General features: G+C 50.8%; 1 protein-coding gene across 1 annotated transcript in view; it reads left to right on the top strand.

The window, feature by feature from the left end:
• The first annotated feature begins 424 nt into the window (after nt 1-424).
• PPP1R16B (protein phosphatase 1 regulatory subunit 16B) overlaps nt 425-20365 on the top strand; it is a 64225-nt gene continuing 44284 nt past the window's right edge. The window contains exons 1-2 of the mRNA XM_040609200.1: nt 425-475; nt 19020-19421. Of these exons, the coding sequence (XP_040465134.1) occupies nt 19175-19421 (247 nt within the window). The 5' untranslated portion in view covers nt 425-475; nt 19020-19174. The remainder of the gene's footprint in view (nt 476-19019; nt 19422-20365) is intronic.

Below are 20365 nucleotides of genomic sequence, written 5' to 3'. Positions count from 1 at the left end.
GATGCCCTTGGCAGACCCCCCAATGGCAGCGCGGGCAGCAGCATCCTGCACCTTGCGCCTGGCCAGATCCCCCTGCTGCAGGGTGCCCAAGCCGCAACCTTCCACCAAAACTCGAAGACCTTTTTTTTTTATTTTTTATTAATTTTTTATGTACTGGTTTATTTATTTATTTATTTATTTATTTATTCACACAGGCAGCCCCGCCCGCCCCGACGCGGTCCAGCGCCCCTTCCCGAAGGGCCGCCCCGCAGCAGCCGCTCCCGCAGCGCCCCCGGGATGCGGCCGCGCTCCGCGCCCTCCACCTGCCGGGCGGGGCCGGGCTGCTGCGCGCCCCCTCCGCGCCCCCTCCGCGGCGCCTCCCCGGGGCGGAGCTGCGGCCGCAGCCGGAGGCGGGCGGGGGCCGGGGCTGCGCGGCGCCGCTGCCTGCTTGCCCGCCCGCCTGCCGGGCCCGCCGCGCTGCGCGGAGCTGCCGCGGGTGAGTGCGGAGCGGGGCGCGGGGCTGGCGCGGCCGGGGGGCAGCGGCCGAGCGGGGGTTGCGGGAGCGGCGCGGGGTCTGCCCGGCCCCCGGGGTGGGGGGTGGGGGATGGATGGCGAGGGGTGCGGGAGAGCTGTGCCAGGCCCGCGGAGCGCTGCGCGGGTGCGGAGCGGGGTCCCCGCCGCGGCTGCAGTCACGCCGCGGAGTTTCGGTAACTCCAGCCCTGCGCGATCGCATGCGGGCTGGCGAGCGGCACCGGAGCACCGCGGCCGCTGCCTTCCCGGGCGGGTGCGAGGGACCGCGGGGGGCTGGGGGTACCCCGGGCCGGGGGCGAACCGCGGAGGGGGCGCGGGCAGCCCCCGCGGCAGGTGTTACGCCGTGGAGCGCTGGCGGGGCTGGGGTGCGCGTTGGCGCGGTGGGGCATCGTGCGGGAGCCCGGACGCTGGAGATGGGAATTTCCTGCGTTTGTTCGTGGATGGGCTTTGCCTATCGCGTTTAGGATCCCTTCCCCTTCTGGCCTGATTCAGGGTGGGAGAGATACACCGGGTGGTAGCAGAAGTGTTAAGCAATTGTTATTCCTGAAATGGCATCAGGATTGCAGTTCCTGGTTTCTGTGTGAGATGAAGGTCTTTCTTGGAGAGAGTCTCCTCCAGGTGCTGGCAGACCAGGCAAACTTCAGCCTGAACTTCAGCCCCTTGCCCAGCCCCAGGGGCTGCGGTGGCAGCGGTGGCAGGTGACGATGCTTTCGGTTGACTCTGTTGACAAGCCAACAAGTTCATGTTTATATCTTGGCTTACTTATCATGAACGGGTCTTTGCTGTGCTGTGATAACTGCTGGAGGAGGAGGAGGACGCTTCCAGCTACCATGGAGTAGCAGAAAAAGTGGCTTTTCACAAATTGTCAAGGAAAGCAGAGGGTTCACAAACCTGGATAAAAGCCCAAACCCATCCCTGAGTCGTCCTAACAAATGCCCAGGGAACCTCAGGGGAGCGGCGGCCCGGGCTGCCCTAGCTCTCCCCTTGACCCAGCCTCCCCGACCCGGTGTCCCGAGCCCTGCCATTGCTGTTCCGTGCTTTTTCCCGGGTGGAAGGGCCAAGTGCTGTTATGGCAGAAAGCAGAAGGGGTTTTTCTGGCTGGAACTGAATTTAGTCCGGAGGGGGATTGTTTTCATAGTGAAGGATGTAATGCATTAAATCCTGAATGTGAAGGATACTTTTTCATTTGTGTTTTTCCCTTCCTTCTTTAAACTCTATGCTGTGCGTTAGACCAAAAGCTGTGGATGATATTGGGAATACTCTTATTACATTATTTTTGTTGGGTTTGGATCATGTCCTGAGATCTCTCATGAAGCTGGGGTGTGTGGGGGGAAAGCTTACTTTCCTTCTGCCTGGGAAAACATAAGTGACTATTTCATGAGAAAAATAAGATTTAAAGTGTTGAACTTCAGATATCTATGGTGGATGTGATGAAATGCTGAGATATCGTGTCTTCTTTCTGCCATCAAGACCACGTGTCCAGGCTGCCCATTTCTAACAATGTCTCGTTGTCGAGTCCATCATTGCAGGAAAAATGACTCTGTGTGAGTGCACTGGTACCAATTGTACCGGCTCCTTGGTGCTTCTGCCATTGCTTCTGCAGCCACTTTGTTGGAACCTTATTTTCCCTTGGTTTAATAATTAATAAAATGCCTGTTGCCTCAAGGCACATTTCATCCAGTAAGAAGAAAAACATCAACCAGTGTTTACTGGTTACGGAGCCTGAGGTTGACAAATAATGAAGCTTTTGTGGACGAGAAGATGTCTCATTTTTATCTTACATAAACTTGCATAAGTGCAGGGTTTGTGCTAAAAGTCTTCTAAGGATGTTACTCCTTTCTTATCCCCATCCTTAAAAAGGTCGCTTGCCCGCTGGTGACAAGTGGGTTTTAATTGTGACCTGCCCTAACCTGTTTATGGGTGGTCTTCTCCTTTTCACTTTTACCTATGCCTGGCTCAAGTTTGGCAGCTCTTGGGTATTTAATGACTGTAAAGATAGCAAAATCAGGTCCTACATCTTCACAGGCTTAGCTTCTTTGGTGTGAAAGAGATCAGTCTCTTTTGGGGCAATAAATCTCTGTCAGATACTTATGAACCACTATCATTAACTGCGTTTTGAATCACTCGTTGAGCTGGAGAGGGAAAATTGGCCTGCAGTTCATCTTGTCTCCTTTCAAACTGCTAAATGATGATTTGGAGAACTTAGTGGGCAAATTATATCACCAGCTAATTGGCCTAAGAAGAAAAACTTGCCTGATATCAAACAAGCTGGCTGCTGCTGTTCTTCATCCTGAAACTGTCTGCTGCCTCAGGTGATGCCTCCAGCTTCAAATACCTACAGGGTTTTTGTTGTGGCGCTGGAAAGGGGACGTGGTAAATTCTTTCTGTTAACACCTGTGCATGGTGTCCACTCCACCTCCAGCAGATTTTGAAGTATTGTCCCTTAAAGTACAAACCCTCAGCATTCCAAGCTTGCCTTCCCCTGTGGATAGCCCTCTCCTCCTCTTCCTCAGAGGGTGAAACTGCTCGCTGGGCTGTAATGTTTTTGGAGGACTTGGCTCTGCTGGGGATCCCCGACAGAGCTGAATTTGGGAAGGAGGTGAAAGCATGATGCAGGGACCCTGCTCATTGCCTTGCCATCCGTCTCCCTGCTTTGGCAGAGACCTTTTTAGGAGTGACATGCCTCTCCCCAGATGTGTCTGGCAGCTTGGTGGCCCAGTGCTGGGAGCACAGGTCAGGATTAGCCCCTGCGTGGGCAATGAAACGTGCCGTACAGCTGGCTGGGGCCGGGGTGAGCAGGAGGGTGTGCTCTGCCGGCACCAACGGTCAGCCCGACCTTGCTGCTTGTTGAAAATAATTCAGGGCTGGTGGCTTCTCTGCAAGGAGGGCTGTAACTGCAGGCGACTGCCAGTGTAGAAGCATCCAGGCACAGCAGGTTCAGCCCTCCTTGCTTGAAGAGCTGCAGGCGTGAGCTGGGATGTGTGAAAGGGGTCAGCTGTTGGCTTTTTGCGAGGCTGTTAGTCGAGTTACAGCACCTCCTAGGATGGCCTTGCCAGCTGGCTCACCCTTTAGGGAAGTTTAAAGAGGCTTATCACAATCTTACTAGAAATCTGTCGTCTTCTATTAATCTACTTGTCTCTCTTCATCTCCTTTCCATGTGCTCCCTTTGCTCATTCATCTCGACAGCACCATTCTGCCTGCACCGCTGCTGGTCGACACCAGCTGTGCCATTTGCCAAAGTCTTGTTTAGGACACGTTCATTTGTAGACTGTCACTTTTTGCTGTCCAACATGATTTTTCTTTATATATATGTAGAGATACTATACTTTTAAAATGTTTGTTTTTGAAGGTGGCATGCCTGAAAGGGCAGCAGAGCCCAGGTGCTTTGCTGGCTGGGGTGGAGATGCAGGAGAGTGACGGTACCCAGGAGCAGACTCCAGCTCTGAGTAAGTGAAAGCCCATCCTACGCCAGGTCCCGCTCGGCAGCGGGCTCAGTGTGGAGCACAGCTCGCCTTGCCACCGGCAGCAGCGTAAGGGACTGGTGATAATGGATGTAAATCACTGGCTGTCTGCACCTTCCCTACTGAAATCAGAATAGTTCCCGCTTCGGGGGTAGCGCTGCACTTTCCTTAAGCAATGAGCACAGGTGAAGGGCAGCAGAAAACACTGTCAAGGTTTGGGAGGTGGGAGGAATGAACGCTACACCCCGAGTCTCATGGCAAAGCAGGAAAGGGCCCATCAGTGAGAACGGGTGATACTGGACCGAGCTGGAACTCAACAGCACACCTTGGCACCTCTGCTAGCTGGGGCAAATGTTACTTTCAGAGTGATGCGATTCTTGCCGATGGACCTTTTCCTTGCAGGTTTTACAGGATTGTGTCAATACTGGGGTTAACAGCCACATAGACACCAAGGGGAAAAAAAAAAAAAAGTAGCTTGGGAAAGGCTAATCCTTAATACCCATACAAAGCAAACAAATAGTGTATCATTTGACATGTATTAGGTGAGCTGGGAGATCTCTGGCTCTAGAGGCCTGGGTAGGAAATGCAAAGCCTTTGACAAAGGTGGCTTGGCCACCCCTGCTTCCAGCGACAGCATCTGCGTGCTGATGCAGGTAGCGGTGCTGCCGGGAGCCGCTTATCTGCCTCTCCCGTCGACTTTCACAGGAATGCTCTCTCTCCTGCACAACACATTGTTTGCTATCCTTGAATGTTGCTAGTTGGCAGGGAAAGAGATCAGTGTGTTTTTTTCCAGAATAGTCAGCTGATTTCATCCCATGGGAGGTGGTTGAAAAGCAAGAGACAGGTGGGTTGGCATTCCTGCTTCGTAGCCTTCCATAATTCCAGCAGAAGGATAAACTGGGAAGTGCGGTTGCTGGGTACTCTTCTATGTTTGCATTTGAAAGAGCTTGATAGGCTGTGATTAATGAGGCTAAATGGAAGCTTGATAAATGGTAAATTCAAATGAACCTGAAACAAAAATGGCTTTATAAGAAGGCATTTGGGTATGTGTGAAGTGCAGATTGTGGGTTTCATCTGTTGCTGGTTGGCAGAGTGCGCTGCCTGGGCTGCCCCCCTGCTGAGGCATGTCCCCCGCTCCCCACCCTGCCGTGTGCCTGACACAGGGGTGACAGGTCCTGCCCGAGGGGTGGCTGTGCAGACCCTCCTGCAGGTAGTTGCTTCTTTCCTGGTTTAGGTTAATATAACGTTTCCAAATGTGGGCTATGACATCTGCATCCTGGAGCCCCCTGTGTCCCCGTATCCAGGCTCTAATTAAGGATGCTCTAAAAGCAGCAGGCCAGCTACCATGGCCTTGCAGATCAGAACCATTGGCCTAATCTATTTTTGAAGTGAATTAAACTAGAAGAAGGTACTGCCACGCTAGAATAAGAAGCCACCTGGGGAGTTAACCCAGAATAGTTGTTCTGCTTTGGATTTGCACCCTATCTTGTTTCAAAATAACTTTCCCATCTGTATGTACAAGCTCCATCAGCACAGAATGCAGGGCAGGACTGAAGATCGCCCAGCAGAGCTAGGAAAACATCTTGTTTTTCCCAAGGTCTTCTCTGCATCGCCTCCCAGAGAGCTGCACATGCTCCTTAACATAGGCATCCCTTTCTGTAATAAATCTGCCCTGCTTCTTGCTCGATCCCCTGCAGAGGTCGGTGCTCCTTTCCTAACCACCCCCCTCTGGCTTGCTGTAACCCTGGCTGCCAGCTTCCCGCAGCCACCTCTGCCCTCCTGTCCTGTCCTCTGCCCAGCCTTTGTGCTGGCTGCACCCAGTGACACAAGCATCCCGAGCGCTGTCTCCCCAGAGGTCCACGGCCAGATTGCACAGAGAGCTTTTCTTAGGCTGGGTGGGACCTTATCGCCTTTCTCAGCGAGTCAGTGTGAGCGCTAGGTAAGAGGCAGCATCAGGTGCCTTTTTCTAAGCTGGGGCTGATAACCTGAGCTGGACATAGGTGGCAGGCGTAAATTATTTGCAACAGCTGCCCTAGGTACTGCTCTTGTGCTGCTCTCGTCTTGCATCGGCTGCGAGGAGGAGTGGGGATATTTGCATGATCTTTTGAGTTGTGCTGAGACACTCTGCTGTTACACTGCTCCTTTGGATTTGTCAGGCTTAAGTTAAATGTATATAATTTTAACATCTCATGATTCTTTGGGGGCTGACTCATGGTTTTTTGGCCTGAGTGAATCATAGCTCTTGAACTCCATTGCTAAATTCATTATGCAACAATTACAGGGTTGGAAATGCCACCCAAAGTGCACACAAACAAGCTGGCAGCAATTTTCCTCTCCTTTTCTCTCACCCTGTGTTGCCAAGAGACCTCACCTGTGAGTTTGCTCATTAGCTCTTGCCCTCTGTAGGTGAGGGTCTGCTCCGCACACCGCATCTTGATGCTTTGCCCTTGAGCTGGAAGGGGTAGGAGTTGCAGGTTGGGTGTTTCTGGAAGAGAAGAGAGGGATCAGCCTAGGAGGGGAGGCTGGAGATGCGCAGCTTCGCTCGTTGGTGCCAGTTGCCTTAATTTTGTCACAACTGCTCCATGTGATGTTATGGCATAGTCATGGCATCTCTGATGATCCATATGGGAAAACCCCAAGTATGAGGCGCTGCTCTACAGTGGCTCCATGTGGCAATATTGGATGTTGACAGCATTTCACAGGCATAAATTCTGCTTGATTACTTGCTCAGCAGCTTAAAGGTCAAATACCCATTCAAGGAGAAAGACCAAGGAAGGTGTGAGCCTTGTGCTGGCTGTCAAGTGTCTAGTAATACCCACTGTAGTTTTCTCTGCTTTGTGGGCTAAGCCGAGATTTGGGGATTTGTATAAGGCTTGGCTTTTTATTGCGGAGGTCTTGTGCAAGAGTTCATCTGGTATGTGAAATTAAGAGGGGCTTTGTACCAGGTGGGCTTTGCTTGCCGACTTGTTTAACCCACCAAAGCAGCTGGTGGGAGCTGTGCCGTAGATCTGTCGGTGGGATGCAGAAGGGCCATCTCCACCATCTGCAGGATCGGATCAGGTTTCTGGCTTTAAAATGCCCCTGCTACCTGAATTTCACTTTCACTACCAGAACATTGATTTTTTTTCTGCCATCCAAAAAAACCTGCTTCTCAGAGCAAATACTCGGCTGAGGCACGTACGGAGTGGCAGGCTGGGTACCGGTACCTGGGAAGCCTCCAGAAAGTCTCCCTGAAGAGCAGCCACTCTCTTCCCTGGGCAGGGCTGGCTGTTTGCACATCCAGGCCTTGGCTGCACGTTGAGACTGCAGGGGAGGGTGGCTGAACCTTGTGCTGGTGGGTGAGTGAGGTTCTCCTTGGTGGTTCTTGGCCTGTGGCAGCAGAGCACTAGTGCTTGTAATCCCAGAAATGGCAGAAGCAAAGTAAGAACTCGATTGACAAGGACAAGAGCAGTACCAGCAATTCTGGTGCCAAGTTCATAGTCAAGTTAATCTAAAGTATCCAAAATCATATTTTCAGACTAAGAAGTGGTAAATATTTGATGAAACTGAATGTCAGAACAACTGCATTGTCAGAGCAGCAAGTCAAGCCAACATACCAGCTCTGACTGTGGCCAAGAGTAGATGCAGAAAACACAAAAAGTAGGGCATGTATGGTGACGTGCGGGTTGATAACTGAGCCTAAAAATAAGGTACTTTAGAAACATAAAATCTGCCTTGCAAGCAAGGCAGTGGCAAGCTGCTCTGTCTGATTTAAGACTGAAACTGGTGGTGTTGGCACTGCAGAAAGCTGTGCTAACGGTTTGTTAGCATTTTGCTAGCAAAACATTTTGTTTCAATCTGATGGTTTGCATCTAAGATAAGGCAAGTTACTCTGGAGCCGTGCTTGGGCAGAGGTGGAAGTGAGGGGCAGAGGTGGAAGTGAGAGGCAGTGGCGGGGCTGTTGGCAGAGATGCTTTTCCTCAGCCAAGCCCTGCTAGCAGCAGCCTGCTCCCTGTGCAGGGTTTCTGCTGATCTGCATTTTAAGGAGCTTTTGTCCTCTTGAAGTATTATGGTTCGACTTTCTAGAAGATGCACTTATAATATTCCTGCAGGCTTCAAGGGAAAACAGTCTTGATTGCCCTGCAGTAGCAGTATCTGGTGATGCCGACCTTTGAATGGGCTGGCACTGGCACCCTATAGCAACTATATGATACTGCTTGTTGGCATGCTGCAGGGAAGCCTGACCTGCTGTGCTGGAGGTCTGTAGTGTCAGATCAGCAGCCTCGGGACCCCCTTGCATGCTGGTGGCTGACCTTGACCTGCAAAGGCTAGCTGGACAGGAAGATGAATTTTTTGGAGTGGTGGGGTGACATGTGCATAATTCAGCAGTGAAATAAGTAAGTCATTGCGGAGTTCACCAAGGTGTAAGGGCTGTGCCTTAGACAACAAATCCAGAGGTTTGGGCCATGTGGAGCAAAGCAACTCACACTGTAGCATGGATAATTCATTTTTCCCAAAGCCTCACCTCTTCACCCTCCCAGCAGAGCCTGCGGACACCCTGCTGGTCCCTGCACAGCAGAGGCAGGTGAGCAACACCATCCTGAGTAGATGTACAGGCTCCCTGATGTATGCAGGATGGGTCAGAGAGCACCTTTTTGAATAACTTGGTTAAGATCTTTTAAGGATTATTGGAATGGTTACAGATATGCTCAATAGTGTCTGTAAACAGTAGCGTTGAAAGCATTTTGTTAGCAATAATTAAACGCAACTGCTATTTAAAAAGGTTAAGTCAGACTGTTGGGAAGAACAGCGTCCCTTAAATCTCCCACAAAATCAATATTCCTCCTGTCAGGTGTGTAGCAAAACCACTTTCAAATCCTGGCAGTTGTATTCAAGCCCACCACAAGGCAGCACATCATCCTGACAGCAACGCTGCTTACCAGTCTCTCGGAACCTCTCTCCACGCTGTGGTGGGCCGCTCAGCACGTCTGGCTCTGGCACTTGGGGGCTCCGAGTTGGGTGAGAGTTCTGCCCAGCTGGTGACATCTGTCCCATGGCTGGAGGCAAATGCCTGCTGCTAGAGGGCTACATGGTATTTGCTGCTGTGGTCTGGTCACCTGGGGACCTCTCCTGGCTTCTGCACAAGGTGACGCATCCCGCAGGACCTGACCTTGGATCACTGGGTGCTATGGTCTAGGTGACCAGCTTGGAAGAAGTTGTTGTCTCTTGGTGGCAATGTTGGTACAGCGAACTCCAGTATGGGTGTGCGGGGATGAATCTTCTCTTGCATACCAGCATCATCTCACAGCGTGGACCCATCATGTGTTGTCCCTTCCTGCCATCTGATGGTTGTTGTGGTGGCTTTGTTGGCTGCTGGCATTGTCACAGCAGTGCCGCAAAAGCTGGCAGAGTCATGCTTTTGCTTTGAAAAGAGAAGAGCGAGGCAGGACTCTCCTCTGGTGGTGAAGAAACCAGAAAAAAATCAAAAAGGGGAATGTATTCCCATGGGATGGTAACGCCCTGCTGTGTCCCCCAGCCTGCTGCAGAAAGGCAGAGCCCCGGGGCTGCACAGCTGGGTGGGGGCAGGTGGGATGCTGGCTCCTGTGCAGGGGTGCATGGCCCAGAGGTGACAGCGAGGGTGGCCATCCCCTGGGAAAGGCACATCCCTGTCGAGAGCTGAGAGCCTGCAAAGCCCCTGCCACTGAAACATCCCATGTTGGCACAGTTTGAGGTGCCTAGGAGCTGTAAATGGAAAATCCAGGCACTTATCTAGCTTGTTGCAGTGCCAGAATAGGGCAGTTCCCAGGAATTTTTGTTTCCCCGTGGGCCAAAATGTGTGTAAGTGGCTTTAAACAATAGAAGGATTTCTGTTAAAAAGACTGGGGTGCGGACGAATAGGGCTTTAATTTGTACCTTAAGGGAAGGGTGTGGGCTCTTGCAATGGTGTTTTTGAGATTCTGTTGGAAATTAGCTGTTTTTTTCCCATGTCTTATTTTAAAGCCTGTTTTGGGGAAAGATTTGTTGTTGTTTTTCAAATTACAGATCTCTGAATGTGTAGTTTAAAATGTCAGGAAGAGAGGGATGCAGTTTTGGAACACCCCACACATCTGTCTGTTGCAGGGTTGATAAAAACAGAAGCTTTAACCAGAAAAAAAACAAACAAAAAAAAGAGGTAGTATCCCTGTCATAGATGGGTCAGGCTGCTTTCCCTTGCAGGTGTCTGCATTGCAACCCACACTCACATATAATGTGGTGTGGAAAAAATAAATGGAAAGCCGAATCAGAGACTTACACCCTCAATTAATTTTTTTTTTTTTGTTGTTCCACATAATCGGAGCTGCTGCATGCCTTTCCTTCAATATTTAACTGCCTGGCTCAGAAGATGGGGCTGCCCTTGTGCGAGGGAAGTTGGGATTCAGTTCATGTTTGCACAGAAATCCCATTCTGATCTTTCTTTCTTTGCCTAAGGGCAGGGATCCTGCTGCTCCTCTGATGCTGGAGATAAATTTTGTTAGCAGATACTTTTCTTTGGGAGAGCAAAGGGGAGAGGGGAGTGGTATGTAATGAATTCTTGAAGGAATAAAATTTCCTTCTCTTCAAGCATAGTCTTCTCTAGAGTCCTGTGTGCAGCCTCGAGCCTGTCTGCCCTGTCGCGGGTACAGTCAGTGGGGAGCAGAGGGGAGAGCTTTGCGCATGGTTTGATGTGAACAGTTCTTATCTAAGGAAAAAAAAAATGAATCGGTACAATTAGCGTGTGCTCTCTGCAGATTTACAGGCTGTTGAATAGTTTTCTCTGTTGCACGTGTTTTGGTGTGTAGTTTGACACTGAGTCCCAAACTTAGTTTCTGATTTTTACCTCGATTCAAAACCATGTTTAGATTTCCAAGTTCACACTCTAACTGACACGTCCCTCTCCTTTCTCTGTGTTGCAAGCTGATGGCCAAGAGCCCCGGGCAGCTCTTTTTACTGAGTCACCCATTGACCTGAAAGCAGGAGGCAAACCAGAGGTTTCACCCTTGGACAGCGAGAGGGGGCTGAGCAGTTTCTGCAGCTCCAAGGCACCCTCCAAGGGGCACTGGGTGCCCGGTCTGGGGCGATGCCTCACACTGGGGGCTGGAAGAGCCCGGTCTGCCCATGGGTGCGGAGGGAAAGCCAGCGAGAGCAGAGCTCGGCTGCCTGGTTGCTAAGTAGGATGCTAGGGAACAAAAATGGAGAGGTGAGGGAAAACCCTAAACTTGCAATGAACACGAAAACTATCCACAGAAAAGTTTTGGATTTGAAAATCTACCTGGGCAAGAAGAGTTCAGTGCAGAAAACTGGCAGCCTTGAGAGAGCTGTGTGGAGCAGATGTAGAAAAGAGCGTTTGTTCTACAGAACTTCTAGATTAAGGTTTTCTAAAATGCCTCCGAGCCCTGCTGCCCTGCACTGGGGATTGGGCTTAAGGAGCAGCTTTGCGCGAGACCCATGTGGAGGAAAGCAAGCGCTGGGCTGAGCTGGCTTTAACGCTCTGCCTTTCTCCTAGATCATGTGTGTACGTTGTGCTTGGGCTTGGGTCCTACTAAAGCAAAGCCCTCTGTGGCTGCGGCCGTGCCCAGCGAACCCAAAGGCTCAGCTCTCCAGCTGCGCATAGAAGCCTGATGCCTGGCGTGTGTACTTCTGGGGACCACTGCCAGACTTGTTTTGCTCACCACTGAGGTGCTGCTGGAAAGAGCAGCGTGATTCCAGGCACGCTGGTGTGGGGGAGGACTGCTTGGCACAGAAGGTCTTTTTTATTTTTTTAATTTTTTTTTTAAGGAAACCCACGTTGAAATATTGATAGGAAAAAGAATGTATATTGTGTTGTGTCAAGTGTTTACAGGAAATATATAGTGAAAATACTGAGGGGCTTTCCTCAGACAACTGCCAATATTGTTAGGAGTGGAACAGTTGGGAGGAAAAAAGAATGAGGCACTTAAAATTTTCTATTACCAGCATCAGCTCCAGAGATATTTTTTTTTTACTTGCTGTTTCACGTTTTTCTTCTTTCTCATATTTCATTCCCACTCTTAGGAAGGAGCTCACTGAAGAGGGAGAGATTATCTAGAACTAGAGATAAAGCGGCCAAACCAAAATGTTTTTAGTTCTCTGGGGAAGAATTTAGCTTTAAATTTTGAGCTTTCCATTCAGCTAGAAAAATAACGTCGGTTGATGCACCTTCACCACCAAACTTACCTCTGCATCAAGCAGCAATGAAACTTCCTTTACTGCAGATGGGTAAAACAGTGTCTTCACTTTAAGAAGGTAATTGGGGCACAGATTAAATTACTTACTTTGCATACAAGAAACCTGTGGGAAAGCCAAGAATCTCTCCTGAAGCTCCCAATTTCTGATGAGATCTCTCACCCAGAAGACTTCTGTACCTGCTCTTCCTCACCAGCACTCCAGGGCAGGCTGTAGGAGTTGTGCTCTCTAAGGGGCCTTGGCTTTTTTTTTTTTTTCCTTTCCCCTCCCCCTTTGTATGTTTTTAAGTGATGTTTCCTTACACTTTCTCCTTCGTTCCTTCAGGAGGAACCGTTTGTCTAGTAGTGCTGAGCATCTGCTGCTTAAAATGCTGCAGAAGCCTTGAGTGAGGAAATGAGCTGTTTGTTTCGAAGAAACCAGTGAAATTAAATTGTTGCTGCATGATTTTCATAATTTTTACTCCTCCGTGTGGTTAACCTGCGGGTGCTGTGGGGCTCGCAGCAGGGTGCAGGGAGAATCACATGGTGCGCGCGAGAAGAATTTGCTACCAGAAGCAATAGCCAGAGCTGAGGGATGAGCAGGGTTTCACCAGTACCTCACAGCTGGAGCACAGGGCTAGAAATAACAATCCTGAGGTGGTGGTGTACCCCTTACAGCCAGCCCGCTGCCTGAAGTCAGGCGAGTGACCTTGTTCTGTATTCATCTGTTAATCAGTGGATGCTTCACCTCTGGGGGAGGGTTTGTTGCGTGTTATTTTGGAGGTACTGGCTCAGGTGTGTGGCTGGGGCTGGGGCAGCTGCATTTACTGGTGGCAGGTTTCTGACGTCAGCTTTGCTATCGTCCCCGACATCCCGGAGGAGGTAGTGGTCAGGGTCCCCCTGTGTTACAGATATCCAGACAAGGGAGATGGTACAACCTGTCTGGCATGGTGTGATATTAGAGAAATAAAAATTTTGGTTTCAGAAAGGAAGCCCTTTAGGAGGCTGGAAACACTGCGTTTTGGTTTGCTTACCACTGCAGACATTCACCGTGGGTGTTTTTGTTCTCCTCCTCCTCTTCCCCTGGGCTTTGCAGGAGAGGTGACTGTCCTGCAGGTGAGAACAAGTGCTTCAGGGCCATGATCGCTCAGAGGGACAGGCGACTCTCTTGTGGTTTGAACTCCCCTTCCCAGTTTGCCATGTGGTCGCTGTTGGTAACTGACCCTCTGTCTTCATTTGGAAGCCCCAGTGGCTGAGTCCCCTGTTATAGGTGTGTAAGGCTATAATGGTTTGGGTCATTGGGTGGTCAGGCTTGGTGCAGTGTCCTTGTTGACGATGCTCTAATGAAATGTTTTTCCAAAAGGCAGGAGGTGAGAGAAGCAGTTATAATAGGGAAAGACACCCTGGTTCTAAGCTATGGTTTCTTAGCATGAAAGAGCCTCTTGTCTTGATCCAGCCTGTACTAATTATGAAAAACCACCAACAACCCACCCTACAAACCCCAAGAGCTCCTGGTCCCGAACAGAGCTCGCTGTTCCCATGAGCAGGCCAGAAGAGGGGTTTGGTTGCCCACCTTCCCGAAGGTGCTGCAGATTGCTGCAGGGAGCAGCCTGCGTGTCGGTGGTGGGGTGGGGAGCGCCTTGGCAGAGCCGGCGCCGTTACGTGCTCGGCAGTGACACCGTTTAGGAAATGACTTGCAGCATGTTCCTCTCTGGGGAAGGTGGGAGGGGGATGCTGCTGCCCTTCTCACCCCCGGTCTGGGCTGCGGGGAGGGAGGGAACGGACCTCAGCTCTTTGTATGGTCAGCCCCCTGACACATCCGTGATTTGGACAGCCCCGCTGTGTCCCCCACCTTGTTCTCCCTTGGGGACAGTTGAACTCCTGTGCCCTTCTTTCCCTGCCGTTCCTGCCTGTCTCTTAATCTGTCACCTTCTCGTGGTGGCTTTCTGGCTCTCTCAGGATGGTGTTACGGCTGCTGGGCTGCCATTGAGCTCTTTTCCCTCACCAGGGAGCAAGCAGCGAAGAGCTGCTCTGCTGCATCCTCCAGACCCTGGGGAGATCCTGGCCAAGAGCACAAACTGCCACACAGAACATGCGCCTTTGGCTGCTTTGTGTCACCAAGCAGTGACAGCCCTGAAGGCGATGCCTGAAAGACAAACCCGGGAATTCTTCACTGGTGCTCGCTGCCAGAGGATGGGTTCAGCAAAAGGGCTGCAACGGGCTGGTCATCTGGCTTTTTGTGGGCAGGAATAGCCCAGATTGGCCTTTGCCCTCTTAGGAAGCAGAAGGGGTAAATGTGGCAATTCCTCACCTTGTCATGGTGCAGGAGTTGACTCTTAATGAAATAAATGAATCAGCCGCCGCCTCTGCAGGCTGCTTATGCGCTCAGATCCCCGCTATAGGCTTTTGTGCTCGGTTTCCAATTCCAGCTGAGAGGAGATTAGCTTGGGGTGGGGAGCAGAGGGCTATTTCTGTCGCTTTTCATGCCACCGACTTGACTTTATGCTGCAGGCACTTCATCTAATCGGCTGGGCCCGATCCTGCGGGTGCCTCTCCACGAGCAACCCAGTGAATGAAAATCATCTCCTTGACTTTGGAAGTGGCTGCTCACTACCTGGGTCTTGAATTTTACCTTTCTGGAAAGATGCACGATTTAGAAGAATTCTCTACTTGCCGAACTATTTCATTGCAAGGTGTCCCACTCGAGGGTTGCTCTTCCATGGTTTGTGTGTTGTTTTTTTTTAAGTGGAATAAAACTGAAATCAATTGATGACACTTAAGTGAAGGACTCTTGTAAGTGTTTGTGTTCTGCTTCACCGTCATGCTGTGCTTAAAGTAGTGCCTTGGGGAGATGTGATGGAGGATTTGCAGGGCTTAGCTCCAGCTTCATCGTCTGGTGGGGAGATGAGGAGGCTCTCCAGCATCACTCAGCGACGTGGCTGTCTTAATGGATCCAGCTTCGACCTCAGCAACATTATAGCAAAGTGTCTGCAAGTTGAATGCTTTGTAGGAAGGTTGAGGGGGCCAACTTTGAGTGTGTGCTGGAACAGGAAAACAAACCCGCTCGGTTTGGTCCTTAGAGGTTGGTGCTTGCATCCCACAAAGGTGAAATGGGAAGTGTGTGTACAGGAGATGAAGGACCCCTCTGGGCAGGGCTGGTGGTACCTGGTAGGCAGCTTGTTGCAGCTGCTGACTCAACTAAACTCTGACTTCACCGAATCGCCGTCTCTTCTTGTATTGTGAGTGAGTAACCAATGCCCTGACAGCCCTTATGAGCTTAGCGAGATAGATCTTGCGCGAAGACAAAACACACAGGAAACGCAAACTGTTTTAAAAAGAAACAATTGTGGTTGCCAGCGCTTGCCTGCCCTGTGTAGGGAGTGAGCTTTGACACAGTTGGAGCGGGTCTTTTGTGCTGCAGCGCCGAGAGGACGGCGATGGCACAAGCGGGATACAATAGAGAGTGTCTTGCCTTCCTTTTGGCCCCCGAAATAGCCGCCTGCTGTCCCTGCGGGGCCGGGGGCCGTGTGTCTGGCAGGATGCGCTTGGCATGGTGGCAGGCAGATCTGCTGAGCTCATGGAAACTGCTCAGTCAAACACGAGGGACAGCACTTCCCCCCCACCCCCCCTTTTTAAAATAAAACAGAAACCAAAATGTGATGCCTTGCAAACCACAGACACCCACACAGCCAGCTTCTGTGGCGCTTTGCAGGTAAACAAATGCTGGGGCCAAAACCGTGCTGTCGTTAGACTGACCAGTCTGTGTGAGGAGAAGTCAATGTGCTGGTTTTTTGGTACAGGGAAGAAACTAGGTCATCGGGAAACAGGTGGTTGGAGTGATGGAGCCAAAGTCTCTCTGGGGTCTTTGGAGGGTGCTCCGGGACTTGTCTGGGGGAAGCTGAGCTGTGTCCCTTTCAGGAAGACTTCTCAGGGTGACCCCTCTGCCCCTTTAGAGGTTAATTTGCTGGTTGGTTTGAGGAGGTGCTGGCATCTGATAGGTCCATAAGATGTCTCTTGGTGTTCGTGGACCTCCCCTCTCCATTTCAGGCTCCTCTGGAGGCCACTCAAATCTCCGTTTCATTCTGTTGTGAGAGCAGAGGAGCTGCTGGAGGACGAGGTGCATGCGGGAAGGCTGAAACGTGGCAAGCAGAGCAAGCCACGCTTCTCCTCACCTTACAAATCAAAGTCCTGTTGCTCTTTCCAAGGTGCTGTCCTAATACCGCCAAGAAAGCTTCCAACTTCTTTTTTTTTTGGTAAACAGGGAGATGCTGAAATAAAGTTTCTTTGCTTTAATAAACCGGCAGAATTAGGTCCTCGTTTCTACTTCAGGTGTATTTTGGGAAACATTTGTTCATCTTTCAGCGAACAATGGCAGAAGTGGCCTGGAAAAGGAGCAGGGTGGGAGTGTGCATGGTATGCGGAGAGGCATTTCCTACCCTTATCTCCCCTCCTTCGAGGTATTGTAAACGGGGCTTCAGATCTGCAGCCTGTGTTACTGGGGCAGCGATTGCCAAAAATGATACCTTCCCCGGGATGCCTGCAAGGGGCAGGAGCCGTGCTGTGCGGAGCAGGGTTCAGGAGAGGTGGTGAAGAGCTTTCCAGCCAAGCGCCTGTGCCTGGAAAATGCATCTGTCCCAAAATTAAAAAGTTTTTTGCGAAGTGGGCTGCATTTGCACTGCTCTTGTTGGCAGGGTTTCTGGGGGCCGTGGTGAGTCCCGGCTCGTGGGGGCTGCGGGCAGGGGTCAGGGGGAGCTGTGCCATGGAGGAGCTGTGGCACGCTTCCCTTGCTTCCCAGCGCTGTGCTAAAGCCATGCGCTGATGTTCTCAATTTTGGGCAAGTGTTTGAATTTCTGGGTAGTATCTCTCTTATGAAAAGGTTTGTAAGGGTTTGGATTTGTCCCTGTGTGGAACTAAAGCATTTATTTTGCAATGTTATGTTCTTACAGGATGGAACAAGGGTTTTCTTGTTCAGGTTTATCTGAAACCCTCAAAATAAGGTTTGCAGGTGCTGCTGAAGCTGCCCTTGGCCTTCTGATGGCTATTTACTGGATAAAGCAACTGCCCAGGACCTGCCTGTGTGCTCTGGCTGAGTTTGTTTGTTTTTAGTCCTCAAACCAATTATCTTGCAGAGGAAATGATGTGCCTCACTGTCAGTCTGCCAAGATATTTATAGGTAAGGTCAAACATCTGTGGAAGGTCTGTAGCAGTGTTTGGAAGGAGCAGCTGTCTCATCCTGGCAAAACTCACTGGGATGTGGTGGATGTGCTGCGTGGCAGGGACGTTTCCCTGCAGCTCCTCGGAGTAATGCCTCCCTGACTGGGCTGCTTCGCCTCTGAAGAGGGACAAGCAGTGGCTTTTCCTGGCTTGGCTGGAATGGGGTAAGGTTTGGTATCCTCACCACGTCTCTCACCTGGTTCTGGCTACCTCTCTTCTGCTGCTTCTGCTGCTATTTTTCCCACAGAGGCTTTGCATCCATCACTTAGGAGACTGTTGCTTGCTCTCTTTTGGAGCAGGAGAGCTGAGCAAGGAATGGCTTCAGCTGCCCTGTTGGAGCTTTCTCAGGTGCTTATGAATACTTAAGCTCTCCACAGTCTCCCTTCTTCCCCGTCAGCTTTCCCCTCCCCTCCCCTCCCACCCCCCCTGCTTCAAGTTGGCTGAACCATAAGAGCTCTCGCCTCATACGTGGTTATTTGCAGCATACCTCGGTTTGGCACATTCACCTTGCCATTCGGTGTGCTTTGTGCCAGTCTGTTTGGAAAGGACTCATGCAGTTTGCTCGTGACATTGGCTTTATTTCAAACACACCTTTCCCTGTTGGACTGCTCCTTAAATCTGGGACATGCTTCCTCCTCCTGTGCAGCAGATGATTGCGTGGCTGCCCATGGGTTGCCCGGTTGATCACTCTGCAGGTAGCACTGCTCAGAGGTCTGATGTCGTGGTCACATCGAGAGTCTGGGGCTGTGATTTAACTGCTCTTGTTGCTGTGCTTGTGGAGCCCGTACAGCAAAACCAGAATGAAATAGTGTGTGGTGAAGAAAAAACCTGAAGTAAGAGAGAAATGAACACAAACCCCGTGTTTTTAAGTCGCTGAGGTGGTTTAAGTGCTAGTAATACCTCCCTGGCAGCCACATCCTACCCGACTGCCCTCAGCCAGGGCTGGGGTGAGAAGGGGCTGATGGATGAAGTAGAAGAGTGCAGATGCTGCTGCTGGTGAGTAGAGCTTCTCTGGGAAAACCTGCCTGGCCTCAGGGCACTGGACAGGTAGTCCTACGCATCTCCAGCTTCTGGGTTGTTTGTGCTGGGATGGCCTCGTCTGGTGTCAGGGCTGCCCTGGGCTGTGGCACTGCAGCTGCGGTCCCCTCTGCCCTGTGCTTTGCTGCTCAGCCCGAAATGCTTCAGGGAGGCGGCTGCTGGTGTGCATCAGTGCGGCGCAGTCCTGGCTGCGGTGTTGGGGACACCTCTAACAAGGGTGCTGGTTACGCTGGAAGGGGCCAGCTGGAGGGAAGGATGAGTCTCGGTGCTTGAATCTGTCCTGAGCTGTCTGAGGAATGATACCAAATACTGTGGAAGGTCTTTGCTCATTAAGACTTTCTTCTGCTCATACGAGAGGGCTACCTTGAACTATAGACGTGACTGAATCGTACAGTAAAACTGCTGCTTTATCAAGAGGATTTTGCTTGGGTGTTGGGAGTGGGCGAAGGGTGGAACCACAAAGGCTAGTGAGAACAATGGAGACATTAAAGTGCAGTTGAGTGAGCTGCCTTTTGATATGGTAGGTGTTCCCTGTCGCATTTTCCAGTGGGCTGATCTTTGTTGTTTGTCTGCACAGGGTGATGAGACTTGATCCCTCACACTTTCCTCCTCATTTCAGGTTTCCACCATATTCTCATTGGACACTGCAATGGGCCCTTCCCAGTTCGGCCTCAGGATGCTCGTATAGCAGCAGGTAGCTGCAATCCAAGGACCTGTGGTGGGACATTGTTTCCCGCTGGGACATCCTTCGCTCCCCCTCTCTCAGCAGAAGCAATGGATGCCCATGTGGACCTCCTGACAGAGCTGCAGCTGCTGGATAAGGTGCCCACGCTGGAGAGGCTGCGGGCAGCCCAGAAGCGGAGAGCTCAGCAGCTGAAGAAGTGGGCACAGTATGAGAAGGAGATGCAGCACAAGAAGCGGAAGCATGAAAAGAAGAGAAATGCAGTTAACAGAAAGAAAGTGTCTTTTGAGGCCAGCGTTGCGCTGCTGGAGGCTTCTCTGAGGAACGACTTGGAAGAAGGTACGGCACTTGTACTTGGCGGTTTCTTTCGTCTGGTGTGTGTGAGGTCCATGTAGCGCTGTGGTGTGCAGAGGCATTTGTGTTGACATCCGTGGACTGGACTGCCCTTGAGGTGGTGTTGGTCTGTAGAGTGTTGCTCTCTGATACAGCTATGGGGTTCTCAAAGCACTGTGTGACACCAGTGTCACCTAGATTGACATCTAGAGTGGGCACACAAATGCCAGGATAGGGCAGGAGTTGTGACTGGAATTTGGGGAAAGGGAGGCGGCTTTCATCTCTTTTCACACTTTCTACTTACAGAAGGTGTGAAACACTTCTTTGCCTGCTGGATGTGCCTCTTCTAGTGGGCTTATAGAAGTCTGTCGCAGGGATTTACATGTCAGTATAAATCTCTTCTGTTTCCCTGCAAGGCGGGGATGATTGAGAGCTACATGGATGTATGAATTTTTTTCCTATTCAAAATACTGAAAAGCATGGCTTTGCTTAATGCTTCCTATGGAAGAGAACTGCAAATTGTTCAGGAACTGGTGTAATTGTACCATTTCAAAGTGAATCAAAGTGCTTTGCTTTTGTTTCAAAATCTGAAGGGAGTTAGAAAAAAGAAAAAGTCTCAAAGTCAACCCCCGTTAGCCTCAGCGCAGCACAGGGGAAAATCCGTAAAATCTGAGGAGCTGGAGCTCGCTTCTCTGCAGACAAGTGAAAACATTTCTTGGAGGAGACATGGAGTAGCCTTTGGGGTTGCTGCTCTGCCAGGTAGCGAAATCAGTGTGATCTCCCTGATCCCTTGGCACGGCAGAGGTGAAGGAGATGCATCTCTACTTGCCAGGTTTCCTAAGCATCTCTGCTAGTGAATGTTGCTCTACTTACCAGCATCTTTTGCAAGAAGCAGTACATACTTGCCTGGTATGCGGGTGGAAGGCAAGGACCTTGTCTTGTCTTGTGAG

The sequence above is a fragment of the Falco naumanni genome, chromosome 10 (assembly GCF_017639655.2).
Source record: "Falco naumanni isolate bFalNau1 chromosome 10, bFalNau1.pat, whole genome shotgun sequence".
In the NCBI taxonomy this organism is placed as follows: domain Eukaryota; kingdom Metazoa; phylum Chordata; class Aves; order Falconiformes; family Falconidae; genus Falco; species Falco naumanni.
Note: the sequence above shows the minus strand (reverse complement) of the source record. Positions and strands in the feature narration are given on the sequence as shown.